General features: G+C 40.9%; 1 protein-coding gene across 1 annotated transcript; it reads right to left on the bottom strand.

Moving 5' to 3' along the window:
• Positions 1-366: 366 nt before the first annotated feature.
• LOC125525320 (uncharacterized) lies at positions 367-14,481 on the bottom strand. Its single transcript, XM_087515824.1, has 7 exons — positions 14,283-14,481; positions 11,967-12,090; positions 3,866-3,929; positions 3,717-3,784; positions 1,095-1,289; positions 580-634; positions 367-503 (listed from the first exon to the last, which is right to left on the bottom strand). The coding sequence occupies exons 2-7, from the start codon at positions 12,060-12,062 to the stop codon at positions 433-435; spliced, it is 549 nt and encodes a 182-aa protein (XP_087371950.1). The 5' UTR covers positions 12,063-12,090; positions 14,283-14,481; the 3' UTR covers positions 367-432.
• Between the last annotated feature and the right edge of the window lie 13,233 nt (positions 14,482-27,714).

Raw genomic sequence — 27,714 nt, 5'->3', positions numbered from 1 at the left:
AAGCGTGGCTGAAGAAGTGCAGCCGATGCGTTGCAGGAGACGTGGACCAGAAGGAGAGCTACCAGACAAGCTAGCAGCAGCCAGATCGAACAAATTGAAAGAGAGCGATGTGATATGTACAGCAGGCGGCAGCACAACAAGCAGCCGGAATCGAGTGGATCGAGCGGAAAGAAGAAGATTGGATGAGGACGAGTTGCGCGTGCGGAAAAAAAAGCCCTAGCTCTAATACCATGTTAGGGAAATATGCAACTTGTATTACTAGGAGGCAAAAGTCATCATATATACATATACAAGAGGATACCAAAAGACAAGAATACAAAAGACCAAAGGACATCATCCATATAACTCTAACATACCGAAGCAGAAGTGCTATTAAAAAAAAGAGATGACCATGGGACCGGCCTAAAGGCTGAACAGTTATCCGGCTATGACCTAGTTAGCTTTCTGATCCGTCACACCAAATCTTCGTCCAACGGCTGGAACATAATATTTTGTGTCTTCCACTGTACCAAAATAAATATGGATGTAAATGAGGTAGCCTGGGCATGTAAAATCAGCTGTCTTGAGAGAGAAAACGACCTTTTGAGAGGTACATCTGACCTCCACAAGCTTTGCGTAGGTTTCTCCACTTATCCTGCACCATCGATCAAACAATGTGATCCATTAACGTGTGCCAGCAAACTTACAAATGCACCTCTCATCCAAAAAAGAAACTCAAATATGTAAATGTATCTAGTATTTACAGGCAAAATATCGCCGAACTCCACTTTGATTCACACAATTATAAAAACTCACAAACAGAAAATCACATATTGCATATCATGGAATATTTATATTGATATTTCAAAATACATAAATATGTAATGGATGTTCTATTGCCTATCAAAAAAGCAGAAACTATTTATTCCAGAATTAGATGATTTTCCTAGTTGTCATAGACAAGGAAGAATCTACTTAGCTGCATCCAAACTAGCCCATAAGAAACTCCAAACAGTATCAATGTAATAAATCCAATAGGCTCGATAAACGTATTATATGGAACATAATCCTTCATGATTTATATGAAAACTATTTGAATCAAAGAGGTCATGTACCTTCAGATGTACTGCCGTTCGAACCGATTTTCTGAAGTACCGTTTCTTCACTTTTGTCCATTTCCCCTCACCATATCTACGGATACCTTTAAGCAGTTTGGTCACATCGTCAGGTGTCCATCGCTCATTGTTTTTTCTACCTCGAGATTTCGTGCCCTTACTACCAACATGCAACTGTCCTACGCACTGTGGGTTCTGTTAAACACAGAGAAATTATGGACACTTTTTTACCCGTGGCCGGGTGATGAAACAAATCTATGTACTTGAAGAATTCAAAACTAAAATGTAAAATCCATGTATAGAATATTCTTGCACGTGGAACTAATGGCTGAATTTTTACATGAAAAATAAACTTGTTTTATCCTAAAAGAAGGTTACACGCTTCAGCAGACCTTGTTTGGTGGATCTCTTTGCATGTTTCTTCTTTTAAATAACTTATAGATAAAGCAAAGAAACATCAGAAATGACAAAGGAACACGTGAAAATTAACCTGGGGCAGACCACTGTCTCATGGGAGGTCACCAGCAGTGTGCTAGCCAGAAGGTACTTACGCTTAAGTAAAACAACTCCCTCTGTCTTTCTAGAGATTTTAATAGGGAGTACATACAAAGCAAAAGAGTGAATCTACAAACTAAAATATGTCTGTATACATCCATATGTAGTCCCTATTGAAATCTCTAAAAGGTCTTATATTTAGAAACGGAGGGAGTGGATAACACCTGCGTGTTGCTGCGGAAATGTATACCAGTGAAATTATTAAAAATAGGAGTAGAATATTTGTCGGAGCTGGTTCCGGCAGATCCTTCGATAGGATATCCTGGCAAGGTGAGTAGATCAGAGGGAAAACAGGAGACCAGAATTATCCAGATTCATGCCCTCCTTACGTGGTAAAACATTACTCCTATTGGTGTATATTGCTATGTCGGTCGAGGGTGATGGGCTAAGTCTCTCCACATGGAGTTGTGTTGGCTGCCCAACATCAACCTATAAGTCCAACAAATGTCAGCTATTGATCTTCGTTGCATCCAACAGTTGTGAGTGCTTCCTAGTGAAGGGAGTAGAGAAGAAAACCCTAGACACTCCACTCCTAGTAGTGGTGGGTGACATTATGAGAGTGAGAGAGAACACAAGATAGGCATGCAACCATATAGATAAGAGGAAGAAGAAGAAGTGGAGGTTCTGTCAGATTTGTTGCATCTGACTAGACATTGTTCAAGCTGGTGATTGGTGGTTCAAATGTGCTTGGATTGACCCAAAACTTGGTGAACTTATTCCTTACTTTGATTACTTCAACCTAGTTAGCTGGTTTGAGGATTGGGTCAATGGAGCACCAGATTTGAGAGTAGTTTTGTCAACTCTGACTGTTGCAGTTTCAGAAAAGAGTAATTTTGAGAGACGAACAGTTTGGGTATGCAAACGCTGTCCAATTGAGCTGCATTTTTTAGGGGATCTCAAGAACTCGTGCGTCCACTTATCTGCCAAATTTGGTACTATTTTGTTTAGTGGTTTAAGAGCAGTTTACAAAACACTGAAAGGGACAGAAAGCTGTATAAACTCTACTTTGTTGATATCTTGTCTCTTGTGGTTGCCGGCTGGCAACTTGGAGAGTGTGTTTTAAATCTTAATCTTTCTAGAGGTCCTAGAGAAGACTTTGTACTCACCATTCTCATAGTAAACTTGTGTGGAGCGGTCAGTCCATAGCCATGGTTTTTTACTTCTCAAGTTGAGGAGGTTTTTCCATGTTCAATCCCATGTCACATGCGCATGTGTGGTTGAAGTTATCCTAAAAGTTCATTCCAATTGAAGGAGGCTGTGTAGTGTGCATATTTACCGTGTCGGTGAATTTGTGCATCACATCTTTGATGTCCATCCCTGACAAAGTGGCATCAGAGTTTTGGCTTGCTTGTGCTGATTGCTGAGTTTCTTTTGGTGAAAGATTGAAGTGAATGCCAGCAGGATGATATCTTTGAATGATACAGATTATGAAGTATGGAAGGGCAAGATAAAGGACTTGTTATATGTCAAAGAATACTGAAACCAGTATTTTCCACTAAGATGCCCAAGGGAATTGATGAAGGTGGTTGGAAGGTACTTCATCCCCAAGCTTGTGCGTTCATTCGACAATGAGTAGATCACAATGTTTTGAACCATATCATTGATGAGACACATGCACGCACCTTATGGCCTAAAATGGAGGAGTTGTTTGCCCAAAAAGAAGGGTACAAATAAGATGTTTTTGATCAAACAATTGATGTGTTTGAAGGACAAATAGGGTACTTTAATTGCAGACCACGTGAATACATTCCAAGACATTATAAATCAGTTATCTTCAATTTTCGATCAGGAATTATAAATACCTCGCCCACTTGCAGAGACCATGTGGTTCATATCTTTTTGACCAGGAATTTATGTCTAATATTTTGTATGCACATATACATTTATACATGTAAATGTGCTACAAAAATAATTGTTTGGACATTTTTAAATCTTAAAAGTACTCTGATCATCAGTCTATAACATGTTCATATCATAACAATAAGCTAAAGAATATGTATATGCAATTGTAGCACGACAATGGATAGACATGTGGCATATGTGAACACACCCAAAACTTAGACTCACCGACGGAAATTTCCGTTTCTTGCGAGGACCTCGTGGCCTTTTCGTCCAATTGTCCTTGGGTAAAAACCCTGAAGTATCATCTATAAATATATTTCGTACTATGTATGTATGTGTAGTGAAGTTCGAAAATCGACAAGAAAGCACAGTACCTCTCACAGATAGGTTGATCTCAAGGGCATCATCCCCATACACAAAATGGAAGTACTCTTCAATCTGCCATTAAGTAAAAAACAATTTTCATTAAGTAAACAAATAATTTTTATTGATTGTTTTCTAATTAATTGTAGGTATGGTTTGTAGGAATGTCTGCATGGATTTGTTTTCTATATCTTTTGAGCAAACTAGTAGGTAAACAAAACGAAAATACGAAGGTGAACAAAAAAAATCGGAGTATCAAATTTGGTCAACCAATTTACCCGTGTGTGAAGTTTCATGCAGAAAAGACACCTGTGGTATTCTTAGCGAAAGTAATATACAATTAGGGCCTTACTGTTCACTCATCAGTGTTTTTTAATATAAATTTGATTTTTTATTTTTGCCAAGAATACCACGGATGTCATTCTTTATGAAACGCCATACATGAGTATGTCAAAAAAAGATTTTTATACAAAAAATTCTAGTATTTGTTTCGAATTTAGTATTAATAAGGGGTGCACATGGAATCATGCTCACCAAATTTGGGGACAAAAACACATATTTATTTCAAGTTCTCACTAGTTTTAAGACAAGTCCAATGTTACATACATTAGCAACACTGAAGTCTAACATATCCACCTACCTAATAATGTTAGGTGTAAATGCCATAAGTATATTCAAGGTCTCATAAAAACATACATGCTACTCTTGCATATCTGTGTCCATGCCTTTATATAGCCAGCCACATCTTTGTGCATTGTAAATTATTTGTGATCATACGACTGCCGACGAATGATTGTGCGGTGATTCATTCCTTTCAAAATAGAAGCTGAACGTGTATCACACTTTATGTATGATATATTATGGTATTCACAAAAAATGTATTATAAGCGAACAATATATATCATTGGAGCTGTATAGAGTAACGCTTTCTACAATATTGTTTTGTATCATGTAATTTGTATTGTTGGTCAAACTTAAATCATGTGATACATGAAATATTATGGCATAATGGAGAAGAACACATAATATAAATATGTTATATTAATTTGGCTAAACATAATATAAATATGTTGTATCAAGTGGACCAAGCATATCATTGGAGTGGTATGGAGTAACGCTTCCAGTCTGCATCTATTCATAAACATATGATATTTATCGATGCAAGAAAATCAACCAGAGAAACACTCCTAGGTATTTTTCTGGATTGAATACATGTACGAGCAAAAAATATGAATTGTTGTTGTGCTCGCATGCCTCAAGGATGATACCGTGGTACATGTGCACGTTTACTACTGTACGCTATATGGAGATATGCAAGGTATTCAGTTTGGATAGTTCTGGAAGATTGAACGAAGTTTAGTTTGAAAAGAGAGTTCTCAAGCTGGACGTGGCTCCATAGTACTTTTTCCATGTGATCTTGGCCTGGAAGCACATGCAGAAGCTAATAAGACGGTCAAGCCACATACCACACAATAAGATCGGCAGCTGACTTAATATTCCTATTTAATTTATTTTCTTCACAAAGGAAAAAACATTGTATGCGGAGTGTCGGGCTGTTTGCAGGGTGTGTTTCATCGGGCACATAAAAACACATCATTTGCCAAGTGTATAGGCGATAACACTCGGGCAAAAAATAACAATCGGCAACACGCGCTTTGGCAAGTGTTAAACTCCGCAAACGAAAACACTCGGCAAAGTTTATGCTTGTCCAGTGTTTTTTGAAGACACTCAGCAAACAATAAAAAAGCAATAAAATACATATGTTTATCTGAAATTCCAAGAGCCAATTTTAAATTTTGAGATTAGTTTTTTGAAGGGAGCAACAAATGCATATCTAAGTATCTAAATATTTATTTTGCTTGAATCTATAGACTATTTTAATATACATGTAATTCATATTTGAATATATCATTATTTATTTATGTTGAATATTACCCTCTAAATAGATGGAACAACAAGTAATGTCTTAAAATGCCAAATTTTGGAGTTGGGAACTAAATGTAACTAGATGTTACCTCGCGTGTTGCTGCAAGAACCGGTTCACATGCAAGTTGATTATATGTAATATGAATATTTGGATTAATAAACTAAAACTAAAATATAATATTTGATTATTGTACAGTTGAAAAATATTTATTAAATATACTTTTAGACAAATTTATTGAATATAACTAGCATATTATAAAGGAAAACATTTCCCATGCATGCATGTTGAGGTGGGCCTTCGATGAGGTGACATGTGTGCATGCTGAGATAAATACATGTAGTGGGAATCAACTAATAATGAAAAAACATCCATGCATGTTTGTAGGGCCTTTGATGAGTTGGCATGTGTGCATTTTAAGAGAATATAAGTAGTGGAGATCAACTATTTAGGTATCTAGAATATAGGATATGTTCTATGTGCTAAAAAAATTAAAAGTTTGTTGATATTTTTAAGCCATTAAATGCATTTCCTGGCATTTAATGAATATTATAAATTTTAAACTAGAAATGCATGAAACAATGCATAAAAATGGGCTGAAAAAAGCTTATTTGTGCTATTGAGACTATGTTTAGGCCATGTCCAAGAAAAGAAAAGGAGTTTCAAACATCAGGTTACTACGAATCGACCCCGAACATGGAGTTTATCAAGTTTTAAATTTTAGAAAATGCAAATAAAGTCTAAAAACATGATCATATTATCTCTAGAGGTTTTGATAAAAACTGAAGAAGGTTCGTAAAAGTTGTCACATGGACTGCTTAGAAACAAAACCATCTTTGAGGAATACTCGTAGTTTTGATAGAGAACATGTCTGTTCGATGGCAAAATGACAGTTGCTCAATCTTTTTACCTTAAACATGTTTTACACTCAAAACACAGCATCATATGTCCCTATTTACACTCCGAATATATATATATATATATATATATATATATATATATATATATATATATTGAGTAACCTTCAATTTACACTCGGCAAACATGTTGCATTATTGGTTGCTACAAGCATCCCACGGATCACGCTAGGGGTCGTTGGATCCTCTCAAATCTAAAGGCCGACACCTACAGCCTCTCTATTTTTATCTTTATACTCCTCTCTCTCTCTCTCCCTCCCTTCCTCTCTCTCCTTCCTCCTCCCATTCCTCCCTCTCTTTCCATTATATCCTCTCCCCCATTATCGGTGCCACCTCTGCCCAAGCGAATGTGCGCAGCTCAACTGCTAGCCAATGATGAGCGTGGCCTCTAGCTACAACCAATCTCCTCTCCTCTTCTTCAGCCGGATCCATGCCCAACTCAGCGAGATAGATTAGATCCATGGCGGCGACAATGGAGCACAGAGAGATCTTGCGCAACCATTTCATCGGTGACCATGGGGGCTCGATGCGCCAGTTCCTCCGGGCAACCACCCGGGCTCGACGCCATCATTGACTAGATGCTACTCTTAACCTGCATTGTGTTTACTTTAGTTATCGCTCGAATGGTCGACGCACGTGAACGTGCTCAACAAACACCATTGCTCGTTGGCAGACGGCATGACCACGTGCTCGATGGCATCCCATTTACTTTCTTCATTCATGTTCACAAAGTTTGACAAGTGTTTAAGCTCGGCAAAGCCTTCGATGAGTTTTACACTAGGGAAACCGACCCGTTTTCGTCACGCGTCATCTGTTATCGTCATGCGTCACCATGTATGAATTTTTATCGAGTATCTCAAATAACCCACGACAAAATCTTTGTCAAGTTTCCATAAAAGAACACTCGACAAATTCGGTTTTGACGGGAGGGTGTATGACGAGTACAACACGAGGTGAAGCCACATACGTCCATTTTTTATCATCATTTCCTATTGTTATTTATCTTATTTTGAAGTCATATTGCATATTATGATGCAATTCTAATGTCTTTTCTGTCTTAAAAATGCAAGATACACCAAAGGAGAGGGATTGCCAGCAGCTGAAATTCTGACCTGAGAAAGCTACAATAGAGATAGCAATTTTCTGAAGCTCAAAATAAAGTGAAATTTTACGAAGATTTATTTTGGAATATATAAAAAATATTGAAAAAAATAAGTAAAAAGGAAATTTAACAGGGGCCCGACAAGCTCAGGGGCGAGACCACCCCCAAGGCCACACCACCCAGGCTTATGGGGGTCCACAGAGCTCCTCCCTCGACGTCCTTTGGTCATATACTCCCATTTGCCCTAGAAAAAAAAATCAAGAGAAGACTTTCAAGACCATCCGCCGCCGTCTCAAGGCGGAAACAGAGGCAGAGAACTTTTGCTCTCTGGCTAAGCGATTTTGCCCGGGAAACTTCCGTCCGGGAGGGAGAAATCGAATCACTCATCATCACCAATGTTCCTCCCATCATGGGAGGTCTCATCTTCATCAACATCTTCACCAGCACCATCGCATCTCAAAACCCTAGTTCATCTCTTGTGTTCAGTCTTTGGACAAATCTCAGATTGGTACCTGGAGGTGCTAGTAGTGTTGATTACATCTTGTAGTTGATGCTACTTGGTTTACTTGGTGAATATCATTATGTTCAGATTGTTAATTGCATATTTATACCCACTGAACATGTTCAATATGAAGAGTTGTGAGTAATTACATTTGTTCTTAAAGACATGGGAGAAGTGTTGATATTACTAATCATGTGAAGTTGATCACCGTTCAATGTTTTGATATTATGTTGTGTTGTTCTTCCTCTAGTGGTGTTGTGTGAACGTCGACTACATGACACTTGGCCATCTTTGGGCCTGGGAGAAGGCATCATGAACTTAGTTTGTAGATGATAGGTTGCGGGAGTGATAGAAGTCTAAACCCAGTTTATGAATTGTTTTGTGAGGGGCTGTTTTGGATCCACGTGTTTAATGTTATGGTTAGATTTAACTTAATTGCCTCTCTTGTATTTGCCGATGCTTGCATGGAGGGTATAATCATAAGTAGGTCTTGTTCAACTAAGAACATTATCTTAGCTCTGGTTCACCCACATAACACTTATCAAGGCAATGAACACGCAATTCATGAATTATGGTGAAACTAACTTGACACTATACCCTTGTGGTCTCAAGAGCATTTTAATCACTACAATAAATACTACTGGCTTATCCTTGGCATAATTAAGGATTGGGTCACTTGCCGCACCTTGCAATTTTTGTTACTTGTTACCAATTATCCTGCGATCAAACTATCTGCCAAAATATCTTATAGCACTTTCAGAGAATACCTTACTGAAAACCGCCTATCAATTACTTCTGCTCCTCGTTAGGTTCAACACTCTTACTTATCAAAAAGACTACGATTGATCCCCTACACTTGTTAGTCATCAAAGCCTTTGTTATATGTTTTTCAGCCTTCGCCAAGTCTTTCTTGCACTCGACAAAGAAGCAGATTCCGGTATGCTTTATTTAGATTTTGTACATAGTTGTTAATATAGGTAAAATGGAGGTTCAGGGAAAATAGAGTGATTCAAGCATAAAACAAAAATGCATAGCTAAACAGGGACCACCTTAGACCCCACTTAGTGTTAGTAACATATGCTCCAAGGTAGGACAACCTGAAGGCCCTTGCCGCCATTCGGCAGTCCCGCCTCCTCCATTTCTCCTCCACGCTATTGCCGGCAAAGCATGTACGACAACTAGGGAATGCAGATAAACCCTTTGAATGCAGCCTGTAGGATTGGCGCATGGAGGGTTGAGCGTGCATCGGTGCATGACCCACCAATGTTGTAGACGCAGATCTGGGGGATGGGTGGCACATGGTTCAAGCGGGAATTGTTCCGTGCCTCGATGTGTGCCCTTTCCCAAGATTCTCTAGGAAAGTCAAGCATCGGTGGTGGGCGCCTCACCAGAGTGGTAGCCAGGATGCGTGGATCCGACACAACCGTGTGGATCGGATGCAGCTGCGAGCGTGGGCTGGTGCGATGCATTAGGTGTTGCCTTGGTCTCATTCAGATGTTGTGCAAGGTGTGACGCTCCTCTCCCCGATCGTGGCCTGCGAGAGGAGCGTCACTATTGAATGCGAGAGGGGTTTGCATCTAGGTGACAGTGATGCATCTTGGGGTGTGGCTGTTAGATGCTACCATATCACATATGGTGACTATCGGGGTAGACAGTTATCAGCAGCGATGGAACTTCCCTTCTAGTGATTTCTGTTTCGGGGAACGACCATGGAGGCAAACAAAGGATGCATTTTGTCGAGGTGTATAATCATGATCTGGCCTTCTAACTTCACTAGGCCACAATGATGTCCGTGTGTTATTACATTGTTGAAGGTGTTGATTCAAAGATCTTCGCGGGGTGGAAAATCCCTATCTCACGTCTTATTGGAGAATCCAACGTCAGCGTGTGAATCATGATTTCTTCTTAAATGTGTTGTCTTGGAACTTTGTGTCAATTTCTCTGCTTATTGCCTTTTGGTTTTGTAGTAGGGTTTCGAGATACTAGGGTATGGCTTATGTGGACATACTTGGGGTCTTTCCTTTTCTTTTTCTAAGCTAATTTTATAGGCATATTGTTTGGCTTTGTTTTTCAATTATAGACATATATATATGACAAATGTTTCCTACGACCAGTGGTAGTTACCACCCTTGCGTTTTGTATGTTGTATGTAGTATCTGTCAAAATCGAGAGTCTATACGTGTCATATGTAGTATATAACAATGTTTAGGTAAGATATATACTACTTTTTCGGTAGTACGTACCATATTTTGAACATACTCTTTTTTACGTACATATATGAACGTATTTCACAAATATAACATAAACTATGGGCTCATATGCAATTTTTTCGTGTAATTTGCTTTCAAATATCTTACATCTAGTATATGAATATATTTAGAATGATAAAAGAGTATATATAATATTATATGATTGTATATGAGACATGTGGGGTAACTAACATCGGGTGGTAGGATGGATTTTCCCTATATAACTCAAGATGCGCAATAATTCCAGTGATAGTTACCACCACTTGAGTTTTGTATGTTGTATGTAGTATCTATCAAATCGAAGAGTATATACGCATAGTATGTAGTATATAAAAATGTTTAGGTAGTATATATACTCCTTTTTAGGTAGTATGTATCGTATTGTAAATATGCTTCTTTTTACGTATAAATATATATGTATTTCACAAATATACTAAAAACCACGTGTCAACTTGCAATTTTTTTCATGTAACACACTTTGAATTATCTTATATATAGTATATGCACATATTTAGAATGATAAAATAGTATATATATAGTACCATATGGTAGTATATGAGACATGTGGGATAACTACCCCTAGGTGGTAGAATGTATTTTCCCTATATATATATATATAATTGTGTGCATCAACTAACACGTAAGTTGGTACTTTATCCTTATCATTCGAGTAAAGTTGATGACCCAGTTAACAAGTAGTATAACAATAAGTATTGTTGAACCAGTTTTGTTGTAGAAAGATTTCAGCCAAACGCTATCAAGTGAAAAATGTTTCACTAAATTTATTTTCTTTTCTAGCGATAGAATATTGTTTTCCTCCTGTTGGTCAAATATTTTGTAGCTTGACGGAAAATTAATTTCCAATAAGATTTTAACCAATGGGAACACAGGTGTATAGACAAATTAGTTATCGCTTAACTTAATTTCCGTTAAACATTTCTCAAAAAATTTAGTAAGAAATATTATATAAATAACCATGTATATTTTCTGGACATCACTTCTCATATGTTACACCGCAAGATTCAAACTATCTACTTAGTTATATCATATAAGCGAACGAGAGGACAAAAAGCTGAATGTTGGTGTCATGAAAGACCAGACAACAATAATAGACCAATCCCTCACTTTTAAGAGTATGCCAATAATTTCGCAAAAAAAAAGAGTATGCCAACATGGATCATGCCCGCATTCAGTCTTCTTTAGAATCACATATATTATTATATAATTCATATTAGGATCTTATATGCAGAGACCATAGGTTTAACTTCCCTTTTACAAAAAACATATTAGAATCATATATTGTTCTTGACTAATTGGGCTGACACATTGCAGAGTGTCGCCTGCAAGCAATTATAAACCAGAATTTTGTTCAATGGCAAGAAAGGAAATCAGGCAGTTATGTATGTAATCGAATATACCTGGCTCGGAAGAAAAATAAAATCAGAAGATGGTGCCTGGTCAAGAGGATGAGCCAAAATGGGCGCCCAAATATCGGCTTCATCTTCCAGCTCCATTTGTGTGGCTCGGTCAGCAGCTAGGCACCTATCAAACAAAAGAGAGTGAACCGCATAAAGATACAAAAATATTATCCGATAGATGGAAAATCTGTGGCATGTAGTCATGGCGATCATTTCTGCACAACGACAAAGTTTAGAAATGTTTCTTTTGTTAATTGATTTTGGTAGCGTTTCGTTTGTAGTTGCAGGTAGATGAAAACAAAATTTTGTGTGAGTGAAATATTAGCAATGCCATACATTGATCATTATTTATATATTTAAAAAATAGACACCCAAGGAGAACATTAGATAGTACAATGACAAGGCAACATGGCACGAAACGACAAGAAACATAAAAAACCATACTGTCTATCTTCTTCCTTTGATTGTACGTTGCTCGACGAAGTTTGAATTGGACTGAACCAACAATAAAGGAAATGAACGCCTGCAAACGCCTCACCGCATTGAAGACCACAATAGTCCCTTGCCGCTAGGAATGAGACTTAGTGATCATTGAAGAAATATTGGTTGGGTCATCACCCCATTCAACGTAGGCTTACACTTCTTCACCAATAGTCTATATTATTGGATAAACCGGACTATGCGTGGAACAACATAAAACGAGTGGTCGATTTTTCCACACTTAGATCCAACCAATTGTTTCTCTTGATTAATACGACACTGCCCAGATCTAAAGATTCTATCACATACGCCATGTTGAAGGTGCTGGTTCAGAGTTCTAGGGCGGTGACAACTCTAGCTTTGACTTTTGTTTAGACCAGCAAACATCATCATGCAAGTGATGATTTCCTCTTGAAGGTGTTGCTTGTAGTCTAGCACATCGGTTCGGTCAGATGTTCTTCGAACGGTAGAGATGCTACGGTTGCATGTTCATTGTAGATGATATGAGATATTGGCTTAATAGAAATGATAGACTAATCATATTAATAAGGAATTTCTTTTTTTCCAAGAGCCTATTAGTAAGAAACCTCAAAATTATGTGTGTTCGGCTTGGAGTGATATGAGGATGAGTGACCAAGTGAGAACAAAGTGCGAAGAAAAAACTAGTGTCAGCATGTGAGGCCAGTCTAGCTAGATCTTCCCAAGCGTAACAGCCGGGAACCGGTGACTATGACCAAGACATTTCAAATGGTATCACAACCCTCATGGTTCCATGGACGTGACGGAGTTAGTGGCGTAGACATGTAGATTGTGCGTGTGTCCCACCATGGCACACAACATGAGCACACATGGATGCTCGCACTGATGCACATAGACGTGTGCTATGAGGGGGGCGGTTCTCTGTGCCAACAATAGCATTGGTTTTTTTGAGTGAGGTGTATGTGACATGCTGCCTTAATAAAAATGATAGACTACTCATATCAACAAGCTATTTCTTTTTTATTTCAGAAGCCCATTCGCAAGAAATCTCAAAAGGGTCTAAACTTCGACAAAAAATAAGCTTTAAAGTTATTTAATTTCCAAAGCTATTTTCTATTTTCGTATCATTGATAACTATCTAATTTAAATGGAAATATGAAATCTAATTTAAAAAATCATTGAATTTATTAAAACCAGGCGATTTCATGACGAATTATACAAAATTTTAAAAAATATCTTGCACATTTTACACTTTAGAAGTAATCTTGTGAGAAAAATTATAATCCCTACGTTTCTGAATATAAGTCTTTCTAAAGATTTCAATATAGACTACATACAGATGTATATAGATATAGTTTAGAGTGTAGATTCACTACTAGGCTTACAAGACCGACAAAACATGGGGCAACCAGTTGAGTTAACAACCATTTTGAACAAATGCATACGCTTCCACACATTTCAAAATAACTTGAAAAAAATCCTCCAAGTAAGTAAATAAGCCATAGCCATGCGCATTTGCAAATAGCTATATGAAACAGACATTCACATGTACATATAGATTTCCAAGAAGAGGATTGCTTTCCCTACTTTTTCCCAGGCCGGACGGTAATCGATCCGTCGTCCCCGGCCACCTTCGTCCCGCTAACACAAGCAAACGCACGCAACTGATCCAGGACGAGGTGCGACGAAACGGGGAGTGAATCGAACGCGAGAGCTGCTACGTACAGGTAGTGCTGCCGGCGGGCTCAAAGTGGCGGCACGGCGACACCGGAGCCAGTGCGCTAGCGCGACGCTGTGCACAAACAAGTGGAGATTGAATCAAAAGGTGGTGCAGGGTGGGAAGGATTATCTAGTTACCTGGTGGGTGGGAGTGGTCCGACGGCGACGAGAGGAAGTGTTGGCCGGCGGAGTACTTCCACCTATGAGCTGCCGTCCAAGTCCACCGTCGACTGAGACTGAAAAGAGATATCACATCCGCACAAGGAGTAATAGCTTGAGGAAATCGAGTAGCCGCCGCCTCGGTCTCCACACGACTAAAAATAGACCCAGTTACATGCAAGCATAAGTTGCTTCGGGAATCGGAAAGGACGAGAGAGAAGTAGACTTAACTCAGAGTGAATAAATAGGTGTTGCATTGGAACAAGAGCGTAGGTGTGCAGGTTTATGAGAGACGGAACGCATGTGACCCTGTGAGAGGACTTCTGAAAATCCTAAAATACAAATGGCCGATTCGCAACCCGTTGCATATTCTTTTTCTACTTTTTTTTTAAAAAGCTTTTTTTAACATTAGGCTGGTCACAATGGGGAGGAATTTAGAAGTAACATCACACACTCCAATACAACTTTGCTTATGTGACACATATTTAATGAAGAGAGAGGTGCTTGTGGTAACTAGCTAAGTTACCGGAACATCACACACTTCAAGAAATAATGAGTCTATAACCTAATAAATACATCGTTGCATGACACTACATAGATGTTCCTACCCACTATGGAGGTAGTAACATAGTCTAGGGAAGTGTGTAAGTTACTAGCTTATGTTCTTGCCCATTGTGACCAGCCTTAGTACAAACGCAAGCACTCATACACACGCGCATACATTCACTCTTATAAATGCACACACGCATATCCTATCCCTATGAGCACTTCCAAGGATGTGTTTGCTTTCGATCACGGGCCGGAATGGAACGGGTCCATTCTGTCCCTGGGTCTCGTCCTCGTGTTTAGTTGGATCAGGGACCGGAACCAACTCGTCCTCCCGAAACAAATATACCGTCAATATGCCAAACGCACGCGTTCCTCCAAATCGGAGGAATCACGCGGAACGGCCTCTGGCGAGGCGCTTTCACCTCCCGCCGCCGGCCGCTTCTCTCCCTCGATCTGCGCCGCCGGCCGCTCCTCTCCCTCGATCCGCGCCGCCGGCTGCTCATCTCCTTCCCCCGCACCGCCTCTACTCCTCTGCTTCCTCCGCGCCGTCGGCCGCTCATCTCCTTCCCCCGTGCCGTCCTCTGCTCCTCTTCTTCCTCCGCGCTGCCCTCTGCTCCTCTCTGTCGTCTCCTCGTCAATTGGCTTCAGGGTGGCGGATGCGTGGCTCGCGGCCGTGAAGACGGGTGCCGACATCCAGCGCTCAGCCGGCAGTTGGAGAGGCACGCGACGGCGGCTGGCTTGGGTGCTAGCAGCGGTTCTCGCCTTTTGCAATTGTTCTGTCTATTTGTACATGCTTGTTGAGATTGATGACAAATTTTGTTGTCTATTTGTACATGTTGTAAATTTGTGCATGTATATTATATATAGACTAATCATGTCGTTTTATTGGAATATTTGTGAAGCAAATTACAAATTAGTGGTGATGAAAAGAAAAAGGAAATGTTGTTTTGGAATTTAAATGAAATGCTTCTCAAAATACAATCAATTTTGCATATATTGACAAAAAATAAACACCAATTTGAATATTTTTCATTCCATTCCATTCCACCAACCAAACATTGAGACGTAACCATTTCATTCCACCTCGTTATTCATACTAAACACAAAGATGGAACCATTCCATTCCTGTGGAACGGAACCATTCCATTCCATTACACTTTGTTCCTGAACCAAACACACCCCAAGAGACCGAGCCGGCATTGTCATCTTGAAATTTACGAAGTCACCGTAAGCACCTGTCATTGACAGGAACGTCTCCTCCCACTGAAAGCGCATCGCCGGAAATGCTGAAATAAATTCAAGAATAATACGAGCATCAGGAGTTGAACCCTGATGGGCTAAGAATATCATTGTCCCTCTAACCACCCAACCACAGGTTGGTTCACAAAAAGAAACTTCTTAAGTGATGGAAGTACAAGGAACGCCGAACATTACAAAAATCACATCAAAACTACATCTAGATTCATGGACTACATAGCGACAAATATAAGCATTGGAGCGAGCCGAAAGTATAACATCAACATTGCCCTTCACTCACTAGCCGGGCAAACTTGTAGTGGACAATTAAAAACTCGTCGTGCTAATACCCCGTAGGATCCAGAACAACGATCACCATCGATGAAGATAAGTGTAAATTGAAAGAATCCAATCTGAATACACGTGAATACATGTGAATGAGATTGGATCCACCAAGATCCACGGAAGACCGACGTCGACGGAATCTCAGAAGATCCATCGGAGACACACCTCAACACATCCATCGACGACGCTAAATGCACTGTCGGGACAGAGCTAGATAGGGAGAATCCTATTCCATCTCTAGAAAGACATTATTTTCTATATTGTCTCATCATTTCTCAGCACTTGTTCTTTTAGTTTATGGTCATAGTGTTTTGAAACTTTGACCACTATTTTATTTATTGTGGAATCCATAGGCTAGTCATAGTGCGGAGTTAGAGCATCTACCGTCGCACCTCTCAAATACGTCTCAAACGCCCGGGCAAGCCGTCCGGTCACCAACAGGTCACAAAAAAACGACCCAACCGGAGCTCTTAAACCGCGGCCAAACGCCCGAGCTGACCGGCATCCCTCATATCCAGCCCAAAATATAGGACGGATATGGGGTGGCCTGGGCGCCTTCGCCACATCAGCCTGGCCCACCGCTGGCCCATCTCGACCCCACAAAATCCCCCTTTGGAGCAAACCCTAGCTCACTTCACTCCGCTCCCCTTTCCCCAATCCGTTCAATCCCTGGCGCCGGCGAGCCTGTCAAGCACCGACAACCATACAGTCGGCAGCCCCGGAGACGAGTATGAGTTGGCGCTCCGTATCGCGTTTGAGCGCTTGCGGGTCATACAGGCGACAGCTTGGGGTGCGGTGCGACGCCTCCTGTCGTCCGTCACCGCAGTGCTGACCCCGGTGCCGGCCCTTCCCGCCCCACACGTGGATCTGGCGGCCTACCCAATCTGCTCCGCCCGCCCGACGGCCTCCTCCACCTCCGGCCACTGCTCCGCGCGGGCAGCGGTGGGTTCTAGTGCCCGCTCCGCCAGCGCCACGGATGCGGACTCCGGAGTCAGAGGCACGTGCCACCCGCCGTGAGAGGCGTAGGGCAAGGGAGATGGGGGCGGGTCCGCCGCTGCTGTGTAGTCCGCTCACTGCCGCCGCGTGATGTCGGTGCCCGACGAGGAGGAGCGTATCCTCCAGTGGGTGTACCGTCAGTCACTTACCATGGCGAAGATGGACGCCTGGCGGCTCCGGAGGATCAACGCCAAGCAGCTCTGACTCGACATTGAGAAATCCTAGCGGGAGGCGGCGATGACAGCGGTGGAGGCGGCGAGGGTGGCCAAGCTCGAGTGCAAGCAAGACCGCATCGTCCGGCGCTTGCAAGGCTACATCGTCATCTCCAATCCCTCCTCCTCTGATGGCTTCGACATCGACCCACCTCCTGTTGCGGACGCCTACAGCAGCACTGGCGACCGGAAGGGCAAAAAGGGCCGGCGAGGAAGTGGTGAAGCTCGCCATCGCCTTTTATATAATCTAGTTCTAGTATGTAGTTACAATGTGCCTGAACTGTGTGAACTATGCCCGTTTGGTGATATTTATGTGAATTATTCCCGTTTGGTATCAGTTTATATGTCCGTTTCCTATCGATTTTGATCGTTTGGTGATTTACGCACTACATCATGAATTTGTATGGATATAGGGTGCCGGATATGGATTACGCTGGTGTGGAGGCCCGGATTAGGGAGTGCCTGGTCAATGTCCGCGGACCCGCCCGGACGCTTGCACAGGCGTTTGAGGGGTCGGATTTGTAAAGTCCGGCTGTAGATGCTCTAATTTAGACTAGTAGCACGCATATGACACTAGTCTATGTTACTATCTTTATAGTGCAAAGTATCATAAAATTAGTATCATAAGTAGTTATAATTAGATTATAGACTCATTTTGCATTGGGTTGCGTTATGTTGCAGTTAACATATTTCGTTACCATAGTTACCTATCTACTCATTGACTACTTGCCACATAAGTAAACTTGTCTTGGCATGCGTTATGTTACTAGCTAAGTTAGGGCATCTCCAATGTTAACCCCCAAACCAGACACCGCATCCGTCCGAGGACGAGGGACCAGTCCGCGAATACTGATGCGGATGCCGACCATCCAACCATAGCCGCATATGTCCGGTTACATTTTGTAACAAATTTAATGAAAGTGAACATTTTGATGAATATTTAAACAAACCGAAAGATATTCATTCATATTTGGATAAGTTTTACATAATACCAGATGCTTTTCATCTAAACTGGAGCAAACTCATTACATTTCGACAAATTTTAGGTAAACCATACTCTAAACCTAGTCTAAATGACCATCAGTGCCCGTTCCCCATGTACGGTCGGCCATGAGCTCTGGAAAATGAAGCTCCGACTTTGCAGCCTGTAAGCGGCAAATCGTCGACGATGATGACCCACCTAGCTTGGCTTCAATGGGAGGGGAAGAGTGGTGGGCTTCCTAAGACCCCAGCGTCGGTGACCTCCCATAATTCACTCTTCCTCACTGCCGGCGGCGTCCGCAGGTGTGCCGTCTTCGTGGTCGTGGCAGCGGGGCGTGGCCCTGGCGGGGCTGACGACGTCGTTCTCATCCTCGCTCTTGTTGTACACTTCATTCGCCGCCTCGTCAATCTCCTTGAAGGCATCTTTTAAATCTGCATGAAGGAGGCAATATCGCTAGTGGTCGCAACGGATCTCGCGGGCGGAGGCATAGGAGTTGAGCAGCTTGCGCCTCCTGCTTGGCCACGTCCACTTCCAGCACGATGGTCGTGCCAGTGGCGAGTTGCTCCTCTGCATGTCGGTGCTCATCGAGGAGGCGAAGGTTGTGCTCTTGGTCGTCCTGCGCCTTCAGGAATGAGGCCTCCCGCTCTTCCAACACCATATCGGTGGTGAACACGAGCCTCGCCCACACTAGTGCAACGACGTCCTATACAAACGGTTTTTACCCCCTTTCTGCGACATAGTTTTAAACTGTTGCCTTGCGTGTGTGGGCAATAGGGGGGTCCATCCCACACGACCCAAAAAATCGTTAGTGATGGGGTGGAAGAATCCATACGTTTGGTGGAACGAAGCGTATGTGATGCCCAAATCTATCCTAAACGTGAGTCATAAGACAACCGTTTGTGATATATAACAATTCCCAAACGCTACATCCGTGCAACTCGGGTGGGATGACATTAATATAGCATGCGCTATTCTGTGGCACAATGTTTATGATGCACGCCACATCATAAACAGTTCATGATTGCAACCCGTTCATGATAAGGAGACTATCACAAATATTTAGTTCTCCAGCACCATTTGCGATCTATCAATTTTGCCATATGCTCCAACTGTTGTACTCGTGTTAGATGGTATCACTATTGCACACGCTATTATGTGGTGCAACGTTTATGATGCGGACGATGTCACAAACATTCAGTTCAGTCAAACCATTTGTGATATTGTCTGACATCACACATGCTTTGCAAACACTAATTGTGTGCATGGTCACACAAGTTTACGATTTACGAAATGTGTGTGATAGTATTATTCAACACACAAGATTTCTCTCTGTAAAATGTGTCGAATCATGAGGTACATCACAAACATTCTGCTTTTAAAACCATGTGCGACGTAATGACCTGCAATGCATATTTTCTCCCTTATTTAATTGCTGCAATTTGGAATTCCAGAGAATTGATTTTGAAAGTAGGAAATAACTCTATTCACATCCAACCATTATATTATTCGATTCACAGGTACATATATTCAAGAAGTACAAAAGCAACAAATAAATAATGATGAACCACAGTATTATTAAAGACAGTAAAGAGAGAGACGAAAGATATATTGGTTGTTCTACAAGGTGAAGATGAATGCACTGTTGTGCCCTCCTCCATGCTGAATGCACGCGTGACTCTAGTCCAACCCCTTGTGATGGCCGAGCGTCCATCCTTCATTGTCTTGATGAGGACTTCTAGATAGTCATTATAGTTTGGTAGAAATACTTTAACCTTTGCGGCTCCACCAATCATGTAGTTTGAGAGGTAATATAATGTTGAGTAAATTGCTTTGAAAATCACTACAAACATAGAGGATTTAGACATTTTCATCTAACAACTCATTATGGGTAGTTGAAAGAAGGCTACAAAGTTCCTAGGTACCATCCTGCAGTTCACTGTTGGCTTGGATAAAGTGTAAACAAATAGATTAATTTCCATCTTTTGTCCCCTTTCCTAACAATCTTTATTAGTCTTCTCACTTGATGTTGATTCATGCATATCCCATTTCCCCATACGCCAAAAGGGTTGAAGCATGGATCTTTACCAATGACATACCTATAAGTAACAAGTTAATATTAGAAGCTAAACTGCAGTTGTACAATGATGTAATATAATACTCCCTCCCATTATATACGATCTTATTACATCCAATATACTCACATATTGGATGTATTAATGATACGTCTCCAACGTATCTATAACTTTTGATTGTTCCATGCTATTATATTAATCATTTTATAGCAACTTTATATCATTTTTGGACTAACCTATTGACATAGTGCCTAGTGCCAGTTGCTGTTTTTTTGCTTGTTTTTTACTTCGTAGAATATCCCTATCAAACGGAGCCCCAATACAATGAATGTTTTTGGTGATTTTTTTGGACCAGAAGACAACTTGGGAGCCAAGGAAGCACCTGGGGGGAGGCCCATGGAGCCCATAAGACACCAGGATGCGCTAGAGGCCCCTGGTGTGCCCTAATGGGTTGTGGGGCCCATGGGGGTCTCCTCCACCACCTCTTAGCTCTATAAATACCCAAATATTCGAGAAGCACTAGGGGAGTTGACTAAACACAATTCCAGCCGCAACAAGTTCCAGAACCACGAGATCCAATCTAGAGTCCTATTTCGGCACCTTGTCGGAGGGGAACGCGATCGCGGAGGGGTTCATCATCCCCATTGGTGCTCTTCCGATGATGTGTGAGTAGTTCAACATAGAACTACGGGTCTGTAGGAAGTAGTTAGATGGCTTCTCTCTTTTTGGTTCTCAATACAATGGTCTTAGAGATCTATTTGATGTAATGACTTTTTGCAGTGTGTTTGTTGGGATCCGATGAAGTTCGAGTTTATGATCAGATCTATATCCATGAATATTATTTGAGTCTTCTTTGATCTCTTATATCCATGATTATTTAGAGCCTCGTATTTCTTATCCGAATCTTTGGTTTAGTTAGGCCAACTAGATTGATTTTTCTTGCAATGGTAAGAGGTGCTTTGTGATGGGTTCGATCTTGCGATGTCCTCACCAAGTGACAGAAGGGGTAGCGAGGCATGCATGTATCATAGCTATTAAGGATAAAAAGATGGTGTATATTTCTACATGAATAGATCTTGTTTACATCATGTCATCGTTCTTATTGCATTACTCCGTTTCTCCATGAACTTAATATAGTAGATGCACGCTGGATAGCAGTCAATGTGTGGAGTAACAGCAGTAGATGCAGGCAGGAGCCGGTCTACTAATCTTGGAGGTGATGCCTATATTCATGATCATTGTCTTGGATATCGTCATAATTATTTGTTCTTCTATCAATTTCCCAACAATAATTTGTTTACCACCGTATGCTATTTTCTCGAGAGAAGCCACTAGTGAAATCTACGACCCCCGGGTGTATCTTTTATCATATTGCTTTCCGATCTATCTTTTATTGTATTTGTTTTTAGATCTATTGTTCCAAAACCCAAAAATACATTGCTGCACTTTTTCTTTACTTTTTTATTTCGTGTTTTATTTAGATCTATTTATCCAATCTCATACAAATTTATCTATCTTTTACCGAGGAGGGATTCACAACCCCTCTTACGCGTCGGGTTGCAAATATTTGTTCTTTGTGCAGGTACCATTTACATAGTGTTGCTTGGTTATCCTACTGGATTGATACCTTGGTTTCACAACTGAGGGAAATACTTACCGTAGTTGTGTTGCATCATACCTTCCTCTTTGGGGAAGTACCAATGCAGTCTCAAGCCACGTCAAAGGAATTTCTAGCACCGTTGCCGGGGAGACATCATCAACATCTATCAGGTTCCTAATCACAAATCTCATCTCCTTGCAATTTAAATTATTTGCCATTTTCCTCTCCCCCACTTCGCAAAAAATTGCCTTTTTCTTCGCCTTCTTTTTCTCATAGATCTATCTTTTTACTTGCACTCTTGTTTGTGTAGTCACGATATCTCAAGAAAATACCAAATCGTGTGATTTTTCCAATACCAATAATAATGATTTTATTAGTACTCCGATTGCTCCTCCCTCCACTAGTGCGGAATCTTGTGATATTAATGCCTCTTTGTTGAATCTTGTTATGAAAGATCAATTTTCCGGTACTCCTAATGAGGATGCCGCGTCCCATCTAAACACATTCGTAGAATTGTGTGATATGCAAAATATATGTGGACAATGATATTGTGAAGTTGAAATTATTTCCTTTCTCCTTGAGGGATCGTGCAAAATTTTGGTATTCTTCTTTGCTTCGCAATAGTATCGATTCTTGGGATAAGCGCAAAGATGCTTTTATTACTAATTATTTTCCGCCCGTGAAAATTATTTCCCTTAGAACTCATATCATGAATTTTAAGAAACTTGATCATGAGCATGTTGCACAATCTTGGGAAAGAATGAAATTGATGCTAACAAATTGTCTTGCTCATGGTTTAAATCTTTGGATTATTATACAAAAAATTATGAGGGATTGAATTTCGTTTCTAGAAATCTTTTAGATTCCACTGTAGGTGGTACTTTTATGGAGATTACTTTGGGTGAAGCTGCTAAATTTCTAGATAATATTATGGAAAATTATTCACAATGCCATACCGAAAGAGCACCTACTAGTAAAAAAGTTAATTCTGTTGAAGAAATTACTACTTTGAGTGAAAAAGTTGATGCTCTTATGAAATTGCTTGCTAGTAAATATGCTCCTATTGATCTTAATGATGTGCCTTTGTCTACTTTTATTGAGCAAAATAGTGATCCCGTGGATGTGAATTTTGTCTCGCGAAACAATTTTAATAACAATGCTTATAGAGGTAGTTTTAATCGTATGCCTTTCCTAGAAATTCAATTCCTATTGTAATTCTTCTTACAATAATATGAACCCCTCTGATCTTGAGAGTAATATTAAAGAATTTATCAATTCTCAAAAAGCTTTCAACACTATGATAGAAGAAAAGGTGAATAAGATTGATGATATGTCTAGAAGCATTGATATAATTTCCCATGATGTAGAAAATCTCAAGATTAAAATTTTCCACCTAAGGTTGATGCGAAGGAATCAATTAAAGCTTCATATGTTTCTATGGATGAAACTAAGAAAGGAACCACTATGCTTAGAGCTAAAAGAGAATTTTTAGAAAGAGCGTTTTCTACCGATTGCTTTCATAAAAATGATGAAGATCTTAAAATGATCGGTGTTTATTATATTGATTCCTTATTTAGTAATATTAAAATTGATGATAAAGGGACTTAAGAAGAGTCAACTTTAGCTAGAAGGCGTCTCGATGATTCGGAGGGTGAAAATCTTGATGATTTTTTTTTATAAAAGTGGGTTTGGAGTGGTCAAAACTTTAACTAGTGATGTGCCTACTCTTTTGGATTACAAAGACTTTAATTATGGCAATTGCTCTTTGATTGAAGATATTTCTTTATTGCAATCCATGATAAATTCACCCCATGCTTATGAACAAAGTAAAGCTTTTACTAAACATATTGTGGATGACATGATGAAAGCTTTAGAAGAAAAGTTGGAATTAGAGATCTCAATTCCTAGAAAATTATATGATGAGTAGGAACCTACCATTAAAGTCAAGATTAAATATTATGAGTGCTTTGCTTTATGTGATTTGGGTGCTACACTAGTGCAGAATCAGGCTTTAGTCCCGGTTCATAAGGACTTTTAATGCCGGTTCTACAACCGGCACTAAAGTGTGGGGACTAAAGGCCCCCCTTTAGTGCCGATTCGTCACGAACTAGGACCAAAGGCCCACCACATGGCATGAGCCCGTGCCGGGGGGCTGGGGGCCTTTACTCCCGGTTGGTTACACCAACCGGGACTAAAAGGTTTAGCAGTTATTGTTTATTGTTTATTTTTCATTTTAATTTTGTGTTTTCTATTTAATTATTTTTCATTTCAAACATATTTTACGCTACTACATATTGTACACGTTATGCATATATATAAATAAAATTCCTCGTAAAACCGATCATATATATGATCGAATTTCTCGCACGACCATTCACACACACACACACACATATATATAATTTCTCCTACAATTTGTAGATCATTACATGGAGGCATTACAACTTGTAATGGTATTCTCCTTTGGGATCTATGACCTAGTCGAGCAAAAATCATGCTATTTCCTCTTGAATTGCTCATACACGATCTGTTGGTAGGAGCTTATCCCGCATCTCCGACAACTTTAAAGAAGGAGATCAATATGATTGTATTAGTTGTGTGTGTATATATTAGATATTGATATAAAATTGTGAATAGTGTTTTGGCAAATGTACCCAAGATTGTCTATCATCTTTGGTCCTTTCGGATTTCATAATGCGAATGTTCTCACAAACGTAGTGTGCACATAAATTATTCCCATGCGCCCGCCTCATGGTCTTTACGAGAATAGAATTCAGTCAGATAATAATTAATCAAGCATGATAATGGTATTGAAACTAGAATTAAAGAGATGGTAGCTAGCTAGTACTACTTAATTAATTACCTTGGGTCGCACCTGAGGGAGTCCTGGATTAAGGGGTCCTCGGGCGTCCGGACTATATGACATGGGCCAGACTAATGGGCCATGAAGATACAAGACAGAAGACTTCCTCCCGTGTCTGGATGGGACTCTCCTTGGTGTGGAAGGCAAGCTTAGCGTGCGGATATGAATATTCCTTTCTCTGTAAACCGACTCTGTACAACCCTAGCCCCCTGCGGTGTCTATATAAACCGGAGGGTTTAGTCCATAGAGGCAATCATAATCATACAGGCTAGACAATTAGGGTTTAGCATTATGATATCGTGGTAGATCAACTCTTGTAACCCCTATACTCATCAAAGTCAATCAAGCAAGACGTAGGGTATTACCTCCATCAAGAGGGCCTGAACCTGGGTAAAACATCGTGTCCCTTGTCTCCTGTTACCATCAATCCTTAGACGCACAGTTCGGGACCCCCTACCCGAGATCTGCCGGTTTTTGACACCGACATTGGTGCTTTCATTGAGAGTTCTTCTGTTGCATCAACAACATGATTGATGGCTCGCCTTGTTACCAAGTACGTATCACTTCCAGAGGAGCCCTGGCCTCAGGCCAAACCCTCCGACCGGGCAGCTTTACCATGGCCGCCCGTCCGGCCTTTAAGCCGATAATGACTTCCCAAGTCATCGAAAATCGTCTCCGTATTGACTCCGAATACTACAAGCTGATGGATCCGGCGGATTTGTCGTCCTTAAAGAACTCCTGGATCGCATCGCCACCCTGGGAGTCGCTACAGACTATGATTAGATTGGGCTTAAACCTGATTGGAGAGAAATCAAATCTCCACCGATCACCCATCAGATAGCGGTCGTTGAGGAGCAAAGCAATAACAGCTCTTCCCCTGTACTGAAAACAAGCTATGTTCGGATCTCCGAGCTCATAGAGCCGGATACTCGTCTGTGGGGTGACACTCCCGGACCTTCGAACTTAGAATCGGACGCGGAGCCTAAGGAATCATTGGACATCCCGGATCCTGATAGGTCCATTTTGCATCATGCTTTTATATCGATATTTATTGCATTATGAGTTGTTATTACACATTATGTAACAATACTTATGCCTATTCTCTCTTATTTTACAAGGTTTACATAAAGAGGGAGAATGCCGGCAGCTGGGATTCTGGGCTGGAAAAGGAGCAAATATTAGAGACCTATTCTGCACAGCTCCAAAAGTCCTGAAAGTTCATGGAAGTCAATTTCAGAATATATAATAAATATTGAGTGCAAGAAGTTCACCAGGGAGGCCACACCCTGCCCACCAGGGTGGGGGCGCGCCCTACCCCCCTGGGCGCGCCCCCTACCTTGTGGGCCCCTGGTGGCCCTCCGATGACCATCTTCTGCTATATGAAGTCTTTCGATGAAAAAAAATCATAAGCCATCTTCTCGGACGAAACTCCGCCGCCACGAGGCGGAACCTTGGCGGAACCAATCTAGGGCTCTGGCGGAGCTGTTCTGCCGGGGAAACTTCCCTCCGGGAGGGGGAAATCATCGCCATCATCATCACCAACGCTCCTCTCATCGGGAGAGGGCAATCTCCATAAACATCTTCACCAGCACCATCTCCTCTCAAAACCCTAGTTCATCTCTTGTATCCAATTCTTGTCTCCAAGTCCGGGATTGGTACCTGTGGGTTGCTAGTAGTGTTAATTACTCCTTGTAGTTGATGCTAGTTGGTTTATTTGGTGGAAGATCATATGTTCAGATCCTATATGCATATTAATACTCCTTTGATTATGAACATGAATATGCTTTGTGAGTAGTTACGTTTGTTCCTGAGGACATGGGAGAAGTCTTGCTATTAGTAGTCATGTGAATTTGGTCTTCGTTCAATATTTTGATGAGATGTATGTTGTGTCTCCTCTAGTGGTGTTATGTGAACGTCGACGTCATAACACTTCACCATTATTTTGGCCTAGAGGAAGGCATTGGGAAGTAATAAGTAGATGATGGGTTGCTAGAGTGAGAGAAGCTTAAACCCTAGTTTATGCGTTGCTTCGTAAGGGGCTGATTTGGATCCATATGTTTCATGCTATGGTTAGGTTTACCTTAATACTTTTGTTGTAGTTGCGGATGCTTGCAATAGAGTTTAATCATAAGTGGAATGCTTGTCCAAGTAAGGACAGTACCCAAGCACCGGTCCGCCCACATACCAAATTATCAAAATACCGAACGCGAATCATGTGAACGTGATGAAAACTAGCTTGATGATATTCCCATGCGTCCTCGGGAGCGCTTTTCTCTATATAAGAGTTTGTCTAGGCTTGTCCTTTGCTACAAAAAGGATTGGGCCACCTTGCTGCACTTTATTTACTTTTGTTACTTGTTGCTCGTTACAAATTATCCTATCAAAAAACTATCTGTTACCACTTATTTCAGTACTTGCAGAGAATAACTTACTGGAAACCGCTTATCATTTCCTTATGCTCCTCGTTGGGTTTGACACTCTTACTTATCGAAAGGACTACGATAGATCCCCTATACTTGTGGGTCATCAAGACTCTTTTCTGGCGCCGTTGCCAGG

This window comes from Triticum urartu, chromosome 1A, assembly GCF_056163025.1.
Source record: "Triticum urartu cultivar PI428250 chromosome 1A, HENAU_Tu73, whole genome shotgun sequence".
Taxonomy (NCBI): Eukaryota; Viridiplantae; Streptophyta; class Magnoliopsida; order Poales; family Poaceae; genus Triticum; species Triticum urartu.
The sequence above is the reverse complement of the archived record's forward strand: the minus strand, read 5'-3'. Positions and strand labels throughout refer to the sequence as shown.

Excerpts from the sequence above, each read along its gene's own strand:
- LOC125525320 (XM_087515824.1), bottom strand. The coding sequence starts at position 12,062 with ATGGAGCTGGAAGATGAAGCCGATATTTGGGCGCCCATTTTGGCTCAT. Across the intron at positions 3,785-3,865 it reads GATCAACCTATCTGTGAGAG|GGTTTTTACCCAAGGACAAT; the intron begins GTACTGTGCTTT and ends ATGATACTTCAG. Across the intron at positions 1,290-3,716 it reads AGAAACGGAAATTTCCGTCG|AACCCACAGTGCGTAGGACA; the intron begins GTGAGTCTAAGT and ends TGTGTTTAACAG.